General features: G+C 51.4%; 2 protein-coding genes across 3 annotated transcripts; both read right to left on the bottom strand.

The window, feature by feature from the left end:
* Nucleotides 1-840: 840 nt before the first annotated feature.
* PCOLCE (procollagen C-endopeptidase enhancer) lies at nucleotides 841-5,946 on the bottom strand. 2 transcript variants are annotated; one of them, XM_045571132.1, is made up of 10 exons: nucleotides 5,725-5,946; nucleotides 4,775-4,883; nucleotides 4,082-4,340; nucleotides 3,812-3,886; nucleotides 3,112-3,236; nucleotides 2,507-2,643; nucleotides 1,931-2,199; nucleotides 1,610-1,687; nucleotides 1,301-1,471; nucleotides 841-1,158 (listed from the first exon to the last, which is right to left on the bottom strand). In XM_045571132.1, the coding sequence occupies exons 1-10, from the start codon at nucleotides 5,817-5,819 to the stop codon at nucleotides 992-994; spliced, it is 1,485 nt and encodes a 494-aa protein (XP_045427088.1). In that variant the 5' UTR covers nucleotides 5,820-5,946; the 3' UTR covers nucleotides 841-991. The 2 variants fall into 2 exon arrangements, with proteins under 2 accessions (XP_045427088.1, XP_036267203.1); XM_036411310.2 differs by lacking the exon at nucleotides 3,812-3,886 and having other exon boundaries at nucleotides 5,725-5,882.
* Nucleotides 5,947-6,909: 963 nt separating this feature from the next.
* On the bottom strand, nucleotides 6,910-15,938 carry LOC118703940 (F-box only protein 24-like). Its single transcript, XM_036411312.2, is given in 11 exon segments — nucleotides 6,910-7,520; nucleotides 7,829-7,999; nucleotides 10,460-10,591; nucleotides 10,839-10,960; nucleotides 11,219-11,377; nucleotides 12,071-12,305; nucleotides 12,517-12,755; nucleotides 14,294-14,477; nucleotides 14,578-14,676; nucleotides 14,925-15,050; nucleotides 15,052-15,938. Coding segments are annotated over 11 exon segments (1,863 nt in total). The 5' UTR covers nucleotides 15,085-15,938; the 3' UTR covers nucleotides 6,910-7,157.
* Between the last annotated feature and the right edge of the window lie 212 nt (nucleotides 15,939-16,150).

Genomic DNA, 16,150 nt, shown 5'->3' with positions numbered 1-16,150 from the left:
TTTGGGAGAGAGGGGGAAAAAAACCACGATTTGTTATTAGACACTTATTTCTGCATTCAATGGTTGATGATAGATCCTTCCTTCTTCCAGTTGATGGACAGACGTAAACCCCACCTGCAGCCAGACATTCCTGACTGGGGATCAAACCCGCAACCTTGGCATACTGGGAGAATTTCTAACCAACTGAGCCACCCGGCCAGGGCTAATGACTGGATTTGGAATGAACAAATGACTGACTAGAATGAACTTTGAGCTGAGATCTAATTGAGAATTCCAGGTAGAAGGATAGCACAGGCAAAGCCAGTGTACTAGAAATAGTCATAAAGCCAGTGTGACTAGAACGGTGATTTTAATTAAGGAAGACAATAATTGGAGATAAGAGTAAGGGGGATGAAGGATGCAGAACATCCAGAGCCTTTCAGCCCACAGTAGGACTTGGGATTTTATTTTGAGACTGATGAAAAACTGTAGGAGAGTATTTAAATTTTCTTTTTAACAGCCTTGAGATATCTTTGACATAAAAATTGTATATATTTAAGGTCTACAACTTGATGATTTGTATACACTGTGAAAAGATTCCACAATCAAACTCATTAATATATCCATCATCTCTAAAGACAGGGAGTTCCCAAAAAATTGTACATACTTTATAAGCTGATAGCTCAGTTTTAAAAATGAAATGTATTTTAATAAGCTCTGCCTTTATAATTATTCAAAGTGTGTATATACATTGGGGGGGGACACACACTTGTGTGTGTTTGCATGTGTGTGGAGAATATGGGGAATTTTTAGCAAAGGGGTGATAAGATCCAACTTGGGCTCGTAAAAGATTCTGTATAATAAATGTCTGTTGAGTTTATTGAATGAATGAAAACCCCAAGATGGGCACCAAAACCATAAAGATGGATATGTTAACTCTTCCTCAGTCAAGGGATATTTATTTGTATAAAAAATGGATCCCTTGGGCCAATGGCCAAGGCTGGCCTGGATTTCAGGCCTGGGACCTAGCAGCCCGAACAGGCTGGGCGGGGCACCTCTTCTTGCTGAGATTGGTGAGGATCTTATCCTGGGTGGGCCGGTAGAGAACCACAAAGCTATCTGGAGGAAGGATAGGACCTCTGTTCTCGTCCACCTGGCCCATCAGCAGATAGCTGGCTCCTGGGAGAGGGAAGGGAGAGATTGAGAGTTCATGTTATAGACCTTAAAGATGTGCCTCCTCGTCTGAGCCCCTTATATTCTACTACCTCTCTCATTTCCACGAAGCTAAGTTCCCTTCTCCTCTACTCCACATCCCTCTTACCTTTCTTCATGGGGGGGCACTGCTTGCAAGGCACGTAAAACTTCAAGGAGGTATCAGCAGGTGCAGAGGGCAGGTCCAGGCCTCCAGTTTTGTAAACACCAATGAGACTGACAGTGACAGTCAGGCCCTCTCCTGGGCCCCGAACCATGGACTTCACTGTTGCCGTCACCACTGTGAGAGAGTGAAGGTGAGAGATGAGGGGACAGGAGGATAGGGCAAGGCTAGAACCAAAGGGGGGAGGGTACTTTGGGGACAGGATGGGAAGTTAGAAGATCTGGAAGAGCAGAGCATGTGAATGAGGCTTCTTACCCAGATTGCTGGCACAGAAGTTGCTCTGCAAGGTGCCCGTCCGCCGGCACTGTTTTGGGCAGGTGACACTGGGTGCATCTGGGAGGAGGAGGGGGACATTTTTTGTGGAAGGTGATCTATTTTCCCAAAACAGCCTTATTGATTTGAACTTGTTCCAAGTTCTATCCAGCTTTGGGTCTCAGTACCCAGGTGCCAACCATTATTAGCATAGAGGTGGCACCAGTGAGTGTTGTATGAATGAATGAATGAATGAATGAGCGAGCCCAGGAATGAACTCAGTCTGTAACCTCTTCCTCCCCCTTCTCAGACTCTCAGACTCACCAGGGCCCACAGGAATTGCCTGGACCTCAGGTGAGGTTTTTGGTTTCTCCGCAGGTGGGCGTTCCTGCTTGACTTTGGGCGGGGCTCCTGGCTTGGGGCCTGGGCCAGGCCGGGGAACTGGCCGGGCATCCTCTCCCGGGCTCTGAGCTGGCCCTTCTTTGGCGGCACCCCTCGGCAGGGTCCTGTAGGAGGCTGAGAATCCATCGGCAGTGACGCTAAGGTCTGAGACGAACTGGACGAGGAGCTCATTCCCTTCGGAGGAGATGGGACTGCAGGCGGCAGCAGGGTGTTGTGGGAGGTGTCAAGAGGGCCTGCACCCTGCCTCTACCCAGGCGCCCGCCCCCAAGTTGGCTACATTAGGCCCAACTTCTTAGGCCCCAATAGCCTCTGATCCAAGGTCCACAGGACTGATGCAGGGCCTAGCATCCTACCTGCTCCGCCCACTGGTTTGGAGCTCATGGGTTCAGACCCCACCTCTTCAGCTAAGCACCTCCCATCCCAACAGCAGCCAGAGGTCAGACTTCTGAGGAGGTGGAGAAACCCTGACCTGCACCCACCCAGGTCCTGTCCTCTCACCCCGGGGCTGTGTCTCCGCAGAACTTCCCCAGCCTCTTGGCGTCGTCACTCACGGCTCCGTTGAACACACTGACCGAGTCATAGCGGCAGTAGGTGTCCGGCTCCACGTCAAACTTCCCGAAGGTCAGCGAGATCACCTGATGCCAGGGCACAGGGCAGAGGCTGCTTGGCACCTCTCACTTCCATTGGGGATATTTACAGTAGCCTCCTCTCACCTCCCTCGCATCCTCCTCTTAATGTTTTCATTCCACAGCTCAGAGGATTACATACACAGGTATCCTGAAGTGGTGTCCTCCGCCATGGTGGGCAAGGTCAAGTCCAGGCTCATTCTCAAGGAATAGACCCCAAAATCCACCTCCTCCACCTCCCTCCCCTCCCCTCACCATCATCACACACACACACCAAGTTTATCAGCATCAGGTACCTCACTGATCATAGGTATAATTTTACATTTTTGTTTGCATGCACAGTTTGGGTCTGTTTTTGCTTCCCACCAGCGCAAGCTCAGTGCTTGGGACATAGCAGATGTTCAATAAATCTTTGCTAGCTGCATGCTGGAGGACACTGTTCAGGTCTGGAGGGCAGCCCGGGCAGGGGGTGGGTACCTGGTCTGGAGGCGCGATGATGTGCCAAGAACAGCTGATACCCGGGGGGTAATCAGACTCGGGCCAGTTGGGCGTGGTCAGCGTTCCCTGGGCCTTTTCCAGCCGCCCCCCGCAAAACTGGTGCTCTGGGGAGGGGAGAGAGGAGCAGGGTGGGGGTAGTGGAGACCCTCGGTCAGCTTGAGAAAGCTCTAGTCTGGGAGCTCGTGCGGGAAGGTCGGATGTCGGGGTGGGGTCTCAGGATGAGGGGTGAGAAGAGATGAGGGGAAGGAAACGGTGGGTAGGTTAGCAGGGGAAGAGCCAGGCGCAGGACCTCCGGGCACCCAGGCAGGTGGTGGAAGGGGGAGGAGGAGCTGGTTGGACACGCCCCTTATGGCCCCTCCCCCCTGACCCACTGCCACACCGGTCCTCTTCCCCTGTTAGATCCCATCTCCTCTATCTGGCAGAGAAGTCCCCTTTGCAGGCTCGAGAGTCCCCACGCTGTGAGGGTCCCCTCAAATTGGGGCATAAGCCCCTTTGGGAGGTCTTAAATATTTTAGGGGAGACTCCTGCCGCCAGGAGGAGGTGATGGGACCGCAATCGGGAGCCCCGGGCTGGGTGTAGGAGGCTCCGGGTCGGAAGAACCTGGTCTCCCTTCCCAGGGGTGCCCCCTCACGCCAGTCAGAGGTATCCCGATTGCGGACGGGGGCGGGCAGTTACTCACCGTCCCAGTAACCCCAGGCCGCCCATTCCACCCGCGGGTCGGTGACCCATTTCCGCCTCGCGCCTGGGGTGGGGCCTGGAAGAGGGGGGTGGCGGGAGCGGGAGAGGGGAGAGAAGATGGGGAGGAGGGACTGAAGGGGCAGTTAGTGAGGGAAAAGGGAAAGGGAGGCAATGGGGACCTAGGATCTTGGGGAGAAGGTTAAGGCTGAGGGCGGGGCCTTGCCAGGGTGGGACCAGGAGAAGGGGAAGGAGGAGGTGAGGAACGTCTCACCAGTGCTCGAGGTGGCCCGCCCGCTGTACCAGAGCAGGAAGCCTCGTCCTCCTGTACCCTCATCCGCTGTCATCTTCAGGGTCACCTGGTTGCCCGGGGCCACGATGGGTGCTGGCCGGAAGGTCCCACAGAAGCGTCCGAGCCGTTGGCCCGAGGTTCCAGAACCAGCAAAGACCTCCAGAGCATCATAACGGCAGGCAGGGTGTAGCTCTAAGTCAAATACTCGGAAGGAAAGGGACACAGTCTGGCCTTCAGGGACCTGATTGCAGAGACAGGGGTGGGGACCTGAAAAGTCAGGTCATACACAACCCAGGCAGAGGGCACTTCCCTTTCCCCAAGCATTTCCTAGGTAAATTTGGGCCTGAGCATGAAGGAACCCCATTAGGGTGCGGAGCAGAGCGCCTGGGCTCTGCATCAGGCTTGTGGCTTGTGCAGGGGACAAGACTTGAGGTCCATGGAGGGATTTACAGGGGGCAGGAAGGAAGTTGGGAAAGGGGTAGCTGGCTTTGAACTAAGGGTTAAGCGTGAGGACAACTGCCACGTACTATGTGGACACTGATGGGTCAGTGACCGGAGGGGAGGGGTCTTGGACTTCCCCAGGGAGTAATAGCAGTGCGGGGGCGGGCCTTTGACTGGCTGGACCCAGGCCTTGGAAGCTTTGACAAGGGGTAGTGACCAGAGAGGCCTTCTCACCGTTATTGTCCAGATGCACTCCTTATTGGGGGGGTAGAGGTTGGGAAAACTCTCACTTGCCACGTAACCCGATTCCCCAGTCACATCCCCTCCACACAGGAACACAGGTCTGGAGGACAGAGGAGAGGTCAGCATGGGTGGGGGAGTAGTGGAAGGACTAGGATAGGGTGATGAGGGTAGAGAAACCTGAGGATGAGGGAGATAGGCCTAAGGGATCTGGGACGGCCTCAGGCACCCTAGATGAAAGTGAGGTGGGAAATACTATCGGAGAGGACCAGGAAAAAGTAGGGCCAACAACTTAGCTATGCCTCCAACTTCCAGTCCCCACCCCCAACACAACAGGAATTCCCGGAATCCTCCTTATTCCCCCCCCCCCCCCCTTACTCTCCCCGCTTTGCTCCGCCAGGCAGTCCACAGCAGCTGCCTAACTACTTCCAGATGTAGACAGCCATGCCACGAGTCTGTGCGGGGGGAGGGGGCGGGGAATTGAGGGAGAAGCAGCCCTCACATTGAACCTGGAGACCAGGCTCCCTGACTTCTCAACCTTTTCTTTGATTCTGTTGCAGCTAACTACTTGAGTATCTGACTCCAAGTCTCCCACTTGCTGCCCCACTTTCCCCCATAATATCTAATCCCTTTCTTGGAATCCAGATGTCCAGCTATCAAGCAAGTTCAAGGTCTTGGCTTTCTCACGTTCCATGGAGTGAATGGGGAGACTTAGAAGGAAGAGGACAGAGGCTGAGGAAATGGGGAGTAGTGCTGACCTACAGGAGACAGTGATCTTGTAGCAGGGAGGATACACTTGGGGACCAGAGAAGAGTAGAAACTGGGAGATCTTGGGGGGGGGGGGCGGAGGTGTTAGGAAAAAATGCACAAGATCCACAGGCATAACCCCTCAGGATTGGCTTTTGAAGTTCACTCAAGCTAACAGAAGGTGCCAAGATACCTACCTGGTATAGTTGGGGGTCTGGCCCTGGGCGAAGGGCAGCAGGGTCCAGGCAGTGAGGAGGAGCCCCACGAGGGAGGCTGTGGCAGCAGGCAGCATTGCTGAGGGGAGAGGCGCTGGGGTCCTCAAGACAGAGGCAGCAGCCAGCCGAGTTCAGCAGCAGAAGCAGCAGCAGCGGCAGCGGCAGGGATAATTGATGCCAGATGAGGCAGCCTCGGATCTGTGGGCGTGGGGACTGGCCAGTGGGGAGGGCCGTGGGGAAGGCGGGACAGGGAGAGAGGAACTGGGACAGTGGTGAGTCCAGGGGCCTCTCTAGATGAAGGACACATAAATATTGACCTAAGTAGTGGGAGGAGCAATGAAGGGCTGAGGGAGCATCAGGGCCTAGGCATCAAGTAATGTCATCTGGAAGCCTGTTCTGTCCAGTGCCCAAGCATCTTGTAAACAGAGCCTCTAGTCCTTCCCCAGGACTCACCAGCCCACTCATGATCCTCCCCATTGCTGCTTCTTTAGCACCCAGAGAAGTCCTTTCCTGGACTCGCAACCTTTAAGCATTCACCCCCTTCACAACCACCACCTGCTCCAACTTACTTTCCACTTCAAATTTCCACTATCTTCTATCCCCAGGCCAGACTAGGCCAAAGAGAAAAGAATTCTGCTCACTCATTTTCTCCCAAATTATCTGGAGGTACAGGAATGGGGCAGGGAGGCAAGGCATGTGGATAAAGGGAGTGTCTCCCTTCTGCAGGAAGAGGAGGATAGAGTAAAAAGAGGGGGAATGGACACATGAGAACAGATCTGGAAGGTAAACAGAAAGTAAGGCAAGGGAGGTTGACTTCACAGGGATGAAGGAAAATGGATAGAAAACTGTCACAAGTCAGAAATGGGCTGGGGATAAGAGGATCCAGTGGGGGGCACCAAATAGCATATGACCATTGATGGTCCGTGAGGTTCGAAAGGTTGGCAACCGCTGGCATATGTTGTTCCGGAAGGCAAGGCTAGGATTTCCAGTCAAGAAGATTGGGTCAGGTCTTGGGAGTGGAAGGGGAAAGCGAGCTGAAGGTGCTTGAGCAGCTGATGCTCTGCCTGCCTGTCTATGCTCCTGCCCTCCCTCACCCACTGAGCTAGGCATTGGGTCCCCCATTCCGAGCCCAATTGTCCTCCCAGTCTCCAGGGTCCCAAACTAGGCCTCACTTCAGCCATTTATTCTATTTGTCCATCAAATCTCTTGTCCATGATAGTAATATTGGAGGCCCCACCTGGGCAGCCCCCAGAACATTTTACAAAACAGTTCCCTCCCCACCCTGGCATGTCCAGCAGTCCTCACCCCGCTGTGCCCCCTTCCCATGCACAGAGTTCATTGCTACCACTCCATCTCTCCTTAGCCTTTGGCCAGAGCCAGATTCTCCCTACAGGGATGAGACTAGGAGAGGGGGGTCAGCTCTCAGGTGTTGGGGGGCCTTGTCCAACCCCTCCAGCAGCCTTCTGTAGCATGTCCAGAGCCTCCCAAAAGAAATCCTTCTGTGCAGCCAGCAAGGGCATCCAGCCCACGATCTCCTTCATCTTTTCCATGCGGTCCTGCAACGTGGAGCAACTGTAGATCTGGCTGAGGTACTCCTTACAGGCCCAAGCTGTCCCCCCAGGGTCCTGGAGTACTCCGGACCCTGGACTGGGTTCAGGGGTCCCCACCACCTTGCTGGCTGGTAGGTCTCGGTAGGCGGGATGCTGCTCAATGTCATGGCTGGACAGCATGTAGAGACACTCTCTGGTAGAGCAAAGGGAGCAGGCACACAAAGGGACCTTGGAGGAGAGAAGGGGCGTGGCTGAGGGGGCCTTTCCTGAGGGGTTCCCAAAAGCCCCAGCTGTTGTGTCCCTCCCCGTCAGACCAGCCCTGAGCCAGCTGTGAGCTGGCTGGCTGAACCCCAAGGTTGTGTGAGGTCAGAGAGCACCAGTAGGATCTGCTAAGAGAGAGAGCCAGGAGCCATGGTGCCTGGCAGAAAAGGGAGGTGGGGTGGTATTGGGGAAATGGGGCCCCGCAGTAGCCACAGCCAGAATCCTGGGGATGACCTGCCCTCCCTGGTTGCCCATTCTCCTGACCATGCTCTGACCTTGACATGGAGTTTGACGAAGGAGGCGCTCCCCTTAGGCCAGCCAGGGAGGCGGCCTCCAGCCCCACAGCCACAGCCCAGCAGCTCCTTGCTGAAGTCCAAGCCCTGGCTCAGCACCAGGGAGTGGTTGAGGCCGCACCACAGGGCGATGGGGTGTTGCAGATAATACACCTGAGGATACAGGGCCAGGATCCCTAAGGGGGATACACCAAGGGGCTGGGGCCCCAGGCCAGAGGAGGCTCAGGGAAGACTCAAGGGACTCTAGGAGAGGGAAGAAATGGGGCCCAGCACACCTTCCCCGGAGGTCTCCCTGCTGAATGAAGATTAGTTCTCCCGAAGCCCCAGTCTGACCAATGGGCCCTAGTACTTCTGTTGGTTCCTCATCTTTGCTTCCCAGAAAACAGGTTATTTGCCTGAGGCCACAGCCTGCCGTCTGTTCTCTCATTCTGACACCACAGACCTCAGCTAGTCCAATCTCTCATCCAGCTTTCCAGCCTCAGGGTGAGGAGTATCTTCCCAAGGCTTAAAGACACAACCTCTCCTTTGCAATTCTAGGTTAGCCCCCAGAGAGGAATTTCCTTCCTTGCAGCCCTTCCTCCTCGCTCTAATATTTTCAGTTTTTCATATTATCTTTTCAAATGGCTATTTTAAAATACTTCCTCCTGATTTCTGCTGCCTCCTGTCTCTGTTTTTTAGGCAGAAGAACTGGTTGCGTGACCGGTCTGACGTTGACCACATTCTTGTTCTCATCACAGCCAGTCTTTCCTGAACTTTTCTGTGATCTGGCTTTTCTTCCTACTGTGCTACTGTTGTGTTTTCCAAATGCACTTGACCTGCTGGCTGCCAAGTCCCAGGGCCTCTCCTGCATGTTTTCTCTTGACAATGTGAGTGTTTTTATTTTGAAGGCAGATAAGTAATTTATGGTCATTATAGAAACATTGTAAGATATTGGCAAGCAAAAAATAATTTAAAGATCACTGGAAACCCCACCACCCACTGTTAATCTCTTGCTGGATCTTCTTTACTGCTGCCTATACAAATGTATGCAGTTGACCCTTGAACCACACAGGTTTGAACTGTACAGGTCCACTTTTAAAGTGCAGGCCACTTAGGCATAGGCCTGTACAGATCAAACCTGTGTTGTATGAGGGTCTACTGTATTTTTTAAAACAGTTTTAAAATATTTTTTAAATTTTATTTCAGAGAGCAAGGGGGAGGGATAGAGTGATAGAAATATCAATGATGAGAATCATTAATCGGCTGTCCCCTTCATGCCCCACAACCCAACTGGAAATTTAACCATGACCTCCTGGTTTATAGGCCTATGCTCAACCATGAGCCACACCGTCCAGGTGGGTCTACTGTATTTTTAACTGTGGTTGGGAATCTAAACATGTGGAGGGCCTCCTGAAGTTACATGCGGATTTTTGACTGCATGGTGGGTGGTATCTCTAACTCCTGTGTTGTTCAAAGGTCAACTGTACATGTAAATTGTCTTTTTAAACAAAACTGGGATCATACAATGTAAACCATTTCACACTTTTTTTTTCCACTTAGAAATATGGCATGACCATCTTTCCATGTCAGTAAAGTATATTCCTACATTATTACTGTCACCATTAATCACTTCTTCCTGTGCCCATGGCTTCTAGAACAAGGCATGCCTCCTATGTCAGTGACAACTTTTTCATTCCCTCTGCCTATGATGGTGGCTCTACACCGGTTTATGCCTCTGTCTCTACTTTTGTCATTTCAACTTTTTTTTTTTCCGATTTGGAACCAAACTGCCAGTGAGATATTTCCACTTTACTGTCCTGCTCTCACTACAAGAAAGTCCAAATTTATGTTCTTTATTCAAAGCAACATCCCCTTCCAATTCACATTTGTTGCTGATACCTTTTTTCTTCAAGGCAACTACTGCCAGAGACACCTTTGTCCTCCACTCTCTGTTCACATCTAATCAGTTCCCAGGGCCTGTTCATTTTCTCTTAAAATATCTCATATATCTCAGTATCTCCTTTATATTCTCACTGTATCAGCCCCAGGCCCTTGTCTTAAATGCTCCTGTCACTTAACAGCCTCCCAGTGGGCCTCTCACTCCGTCTCAGTCTCCTGCGCACTCTGGCCAGCTGACCTGTTCACAGTCACCCGTGTGGTTGCCTTCTCCTGCTCTGGAACCCAAAATGACTCTCCCATATCTATACCCCTCCAAGCTCACACCCACTTATATACCACCTCATATCCAACTATTTACAAAATGCCCTCCCTCCTTTAGTCAGGCCAGTCTTTTCACTGTCCCAGTTATGTGTAAGTTGTGCCTCATCTCTAGTCCCACCTGAATCCTTTCTAACCCACAAGGCCCTACTCACATCTCACCTTTTCTTGTTACTCCAGCCCACCCAGGTCTCCCTGCTTCACTAAATTCCTCTTACACTCACAGCATGCACTGCACAGAACAAACTTCATAGTGTCAACCCTGGATAACGCAAAATATGATGGGCATTACATACTGCTTGGCTTAACCTTCTAGGGTGTAGAAAGTGGATACTATGGAAATGAAGTGGAGAGACCCAGAGGTCAGGGAATTGAAAGATGGGGGTCAGGATGAGAATTGCTGGTAAACAGTCTCACCTGTGTGGGTTCCCCTCGGTCCATTTTGTCCCCCGTTCCCAGCTGCCCATATCTGTTATTTCCCTGCATAAAAATTCGGCCAAATTCATCCACCAAGCCAAGGTGATTGTAACCAAGAGCACAGAATAGGATCTAGGAAGAAGACAGAAAGGGGAGGTGGGCATTCAGTTCCCTCCAGAGGAACTCTGAACTCCAACGCCTCCCAGCCACTAACCTGGCTGATCTCTTTGGGTCTTGCCCTCTATGTCACCCATCTCTTTGGGTCCCCTGACCCTCCCTGATCAATCGTTTGATTCCTGCTCATATTTCAGACCTTCAGAACCTTTCAACCCCTAAAGTCCCTCCTGTAATGATCTTCCCCATCCCTCCAGGATCCTACCTTGGCAGGCAGTGAGAGAGCAAGTGGCATCTGCTGGTCCAGGGGGTCAAAGGCTTGAAGGGTCCCAAAGAGATCACGATACACCCCTGGGGTATGCACCTCAAAATACACTCCCCCCTCATCTGGGGGGTCGGGTGCCCTCAGCTCAGCAGCTTTGGGCACCCATTTCCTAGGGATAAGGCCCCACCTGGGATGAAAACGACAAGATCCGGGGAGTCTCACACCCACAAGCATTCACCAGCTGTGATGTCTGGGAATCTAGGCATCATCTTTTTACTCGGATGCCCTAGGGGTCCACCACAGAGCTGGAATAATGATGGCGGGTGTCTGGGAGATCTGTCCAAGGCTGGGGCCTTGAGCAAAAGGGAGGTGGTTCTTACCTGTAATGTACAGAGTACTGCTCTGGTTGGAAGCCATGCAGGCCACACGCAGGTGAGGCAGGCAACGGGACACCTTCCTCAGGGCCAGCTGAACCGTGTAGGAGCGTGGCTGGTCCAGCTGGGTTTCATTCACCACCAAAGAGTAGATCTTTCCTTCCTCTGGAGATTGGGGGAAGCAGACAATTACGAGGGAGAAGGAACCCTCCAATATCCACATTAACTTCCCAATAGACCCCCTAAGCCATATAGGATGAAACATTACTACCCTAGAGTGGGGTTTAAGAAAAAGGGTAGAGACTGAACAAAAGTCATATACCTATGGATGAGGACAGCAGGGGGCTTGAGGAGGAAGGTAAGGGCAGAGGGTGGAGTGTGGACCAGGTGGAGGGGAACTATGGGAGGGGGGGGAAGGAGAAACAATTGTAATAATATGAACAATAAAAATTTATTTAAAGGGTAGAAATGAAATAACCAGGGAAGTCCTTTTCAGTGTGAGAAATGGATGGAGAGGAAACCTAGTAGATGTGGAAGAACACAGTCTGAATGCTGGGAAAGATGTTTGGGGATTTAGGGCCTTGCATAGCATTAAGAAATCTGGAGTGTGGTTAAGTACAGGGAGGCAGTGTAGGGTACAAAGGTGAGGTGCCTGGTATGGAGGTTGGGGAGATTGGAATTTAAAGCAGGGCCCTTTGCATATATGAAATATGCAGACTCTTAGAGCAGACAAAAGCAGAGCTAACTGGTTTGAGATGGCATTCAGAACCCAGTGTGAGAGACCTCCCTCCCCATCCCCTGCAGCAGGTCTTGAAGAATCTCAGAAAACAGTTTGTAAACTACTGCTCAAAGCCACACCTGTGAGGAGCAGTAGAGCCCGCTGAGTCTCCTGACCAACCAGCACAATCTGTTTGAAGCTCATGGAGTGGTGGAAGGTCATTTTGAAGACCCGCTGCCCACTAGACTGCAGATAGACCTCGACACAGTCGCAGACCCGGCTGCCGGTTGTGCCTACCACTTCCAGCTGCTCCCGAGTGGCCAACACATAGAGGTATTTACGGTAAACTGTGTCACATCTTGGGTCTGAGGCAAACTGTAGGAAAAGGCAGAGGTGTCTGGGATCTGGAGCTTGGTGTGGACTGAGGCTGAGGTAGGAGATGAGATACTTGGGTACAGAGTTAGGAAATGGGGCCTTGTGTTCCTTAGGAAGGCAGCTGTCCTAAGGAGGACACCTCAATTCTGATGTAGGCCCTGGGTCCCTGGAGGTTGGGTGGGTTCTTAGCTGCCAAAGTTCTGCTACTCACATCTTTGGCTCCTCGACACAAAACAACATAGCGGCAGGCTCGCTTCCACTGGATCTGGCCAAGGGTGGAGGAGACCAGGGCATTTTTGAGGAAGAAGAGGGTCCCCGCATAGTCAAGGATAAAGATGTGGTCCTTGGTGGGCAAGAAGCGGCGGTAGCCATGGGCTAGAAGAGGGGCTACACTCTTGTTGAGACAGCGGCGGCGGCCCCCAAATGCCTGGAAATACAGGCCTTTCGTGTCTGGAGAAGGGAAGGACATGGGAGGTTCAGTGGGTTGGGATGACACCAGGGAGATGAATCAGAGCTTGGGCAAACAAGGTTTCTCAGGTATCCTGCTATTTAGTTCCTCTCCATCCCCAGGACTGGGAAAAGTACCCCTTCCAAAGACATAGGGAGAGCTTAGAGGATATCCTTAATTATACCCAGTGACTAAATGTTAGTTTTCTGGCCCACCTCAGCCCAGGGCCATAAACATGCTTCTAAATGAGCATTTCTTTGATCCAAACTTGCATAGATTTACTCTGACAGCATAGGATATTTCCCAGAATCTAAGACTTAGTCTTGGTGTGGGGAGGGTGGGAAGGACATTTATGAGAAACAGGAGACATCAAGGGACATATAATAAATACACAGAAAAGAATCAGAGGAGGAAGAAAGAGGAGTAAAAAAGAATGACTCAGAAAGACCAGTAACTCTCCCTCACCCCTGGCTCTGGACCTGTTATCCTCATCTCCCTTAATCTCTACTGTGTGAGATGAAGTGAATAGAGACTTCCTGGAAAGGAAGGGGGGTTTAGAGCCTGTTTCCCAGTCTGGGGGAGAATTTATCCTTCAGGGGACATTGGTTGTCACAACTGAGGAAGGTGCTACTGGCATCTAGTGGGTAGAGCCCAAGGGTACTGCTAAACATTCTTTAATGCACGGGAGAGTCCCCCACTTCAAAGAATTGTTTGGGCTCTGGCCAGTGTGGCTCAAGTTGGTTGAGTGTCATCCCCATGCACCCAGGATTTCAAGTCAGAGCACATGCCCAGATTGTAGACTCAATCCACAGTGGGGGTGTGCAGGAGGCAGCTCAACAATATTTCTCTCTCATCAATGTTTTGCTCTCTCCCTCTCCCATACTCTTTTAAAAAATATCAATAAAAACATATTTTTTTAAAACAAAGAATTATTTGGCCCAAAACACCGCCGTAGTGACAAGGCTGAGGAACCCTGGTTTACAGGAGGGGAAGCTTGTGGTTTGGGGAGTGGAAGATGTAATCTAGGGTAAGATTTGGAAGAATTTGAATATGGAAGGAGACATGGTAGGGATACTAGTAATGGGGGCTCTGGGTGGGACATCTATTAGAAGGTGGTTCTAGCCGAAACCGGTTTGGCTCAGTGGTAGAGCTACGGTCTGTGGACTGAAAGGTCCCGGGTTCGATTCCGGTCAAGGGCATGTACCTTGCTTGCGGGCACATCCCCAGTAGGGGGTGTGCAAGAGGCAGCTGGTCGATAATTCTCTCTCATTGATGTTTCTAACTCTCTATCCCTCTCTCTTCCTCTCTGTAAAAAATCAATAAAATTTATAAAAAAAAAAAAAAAAAAAAAAGAAGGTGGTTCTAGAGACTTGAAGTCCTCAATGGCATGTTTGAAGCTAACAAGTTTCTTCCAGAGAAAGGAGCCCTGGAAGACTGGCTGGGAATACTGAGGTCATCAGGCAACTATATGGAGCAGGAGAAATCCCAGAATAAGGTAGGCCAGAGGCAAAGAGAAGTGCAGGTTCTGGGGAAGGTGTACAGTTAAGAATGGCAGCTCTCTTCCAGGGACGGACTCCAGAACCCTGCTCTCGTAGGCGAGGACTGAGCTTGCGACAGATGCGTCTCCACACGCCCTCAGCATCGCACACTTCATGGAAGTAGTGGCAGGTCTGGCCTAGGGCAACTACGTCTCTGACTGGGAGAAATGAGATGATATGTTCCACCTGAGGGGCAGGAGGGAGAAAGCAGGGGTCATTGGGGGCCCCTCAGTGGTCTGACTCCCAGTCCTTTATCCTTAATACCTCCCCCTCCTCAAGGACTCACCAGCTCTGGGGGGAACAACTGAACAGAAATAGGGTTCCCTCTCCCCTTCTTCTCTTCACCCCCAGGCTCTGGGCCACATGAAGGGCAGCTCCGCTTCACCTACCCAAGAAGAAAGGGGAGCACAGGGGTTCCATGAGGGTCATGCCTTTTATTTCCTTCTCTCAGCCTGTCTCTCATTAACTACTATTTGGGGGGCTCATAGCTCTTTCAGCTCTGTAAGGTCAAATCCTTCCATCTTTCTCTCTAGATCCATGGCTCACTCCTCCCTGTCCTTGTTCCTTATTCCAAGTTCTCCAAGTAACCCCTCCCCAGATCTCTTGCTGACCTCTTCTTGTCCTTCTCTTGACACACACACCCCCCCTTCCTCACAGCCTGGTGAACTTTTGCAGCTTCTATCTCTGGCTTCTCCTCACCATCTTAACTGCCCTCTCCCTGCTCCTGTCCTCATGTCTCCAGACCCCTTGGCACTAGTCTTGGGCCCTGTTCCTGCTGCCTTTCCCACACCATGTCCCCTGCCTGGGCTTGGGGGACCTCTAGGGCCCCTCCGCCTCCTAGGCTCCTCCCCCATGGAGTCTGGGGCAAACAAACCTCTCTGTGACCTCACTGCCTAGCCACTGTGACCTGTTTTCCCCAACACTGGCAGGGATTTTCTGTCATAGCTCCTCAGTTCTAGCTCAGCTCTAGCAACCCAATGGCTCATGGGATGTGCATTTTACAGAAGAAATACAGTGTGAACCCCTGGTAGGTGATGACTTTACTTTCAGGGGGTAGTAGGAACTTTCTTCCACTTGAGGCCCTTTTAGCATTCACTACTATAGAGAAATACTGGTGAATTCTTCCTATCTCTGCAGGCCAGAGCCTCCAGAGGATTTATAGCTCCAGTATGACATATGACACGCCCCCTCAAAAAAAGTATAGACTCAGTTTGCCAGGTGAGGGGGAAGGTGACCCTGCTAATGACCATCTATCTCATAAAAGCATGAAAGTCAGTGCAATTCAGCACAGACTCTTTAAAGTCTCATGAAAAATACACATCCAAAAGCAGACTGCTTTCCCCGGTCAGTGACATTACTGCATGTAATGAAGGGCCACCTATTGTGGCAGAAGGAAGGGTTAGATTTACTCTGAAAGCTTAGGCTATTTCCCAGAGCCTAAGACTTAGCCTTGGGGTGGGGAGTGATGGTTATGAGAAACAGGAATTGGGGTTGTGTCTGTGCAGGTAGGACAGACCTGCACCAATAAATCCAAGTCGCAGCCGGCTCTTCCAGGGGCTCAAAGGCATCCAGTCCTGGTCAGCCAACCCTGAGCTGCTCAATATGACAGACTTGGTTCACTGGGCAAACAGCCTGTCACCCACCCAGTCAAACTCCCATACTCACGGTGACTTAGTAAACAGCTGGCCTGGGTTACCTAAGATGAAATTTTAATAATTCAATAATTTAGGAATGTCAACATCTGGGAAGTGGTTTATGAGTGATTAGGCCACTATTAGCATACTAAGGTGGACGGGCTACTTAGGCCTGAGGCACCTGAAAGGATGCCATGTCTCCCAGTGGGCAGAAGCCTTGCCAGC

The sequence above is a fragment of the Pipistrellus kuhlii genome, unplaced genomic scaffold (assembly GCF_014108245.1).
Source record: "Pipistrellus kuhlii isolate mPipKuh1 unplaced genomic scaffold, mPipKuh1.p scaffold_m20_p_4, whole genome shotgun sequence".
In the NCBI taxonomy this organism is placed as follows: Eukaryota; Metazoa; Chordata; class Mammalia; order Chiroptera; family Vespertilionidae; genus Pipistrellus; species Pipistrellus kuhlii.
Note: the sequence above shows the minus strand (reverse complement) of the source record. Positions and strands in the feature narration are given on the sequence as shown.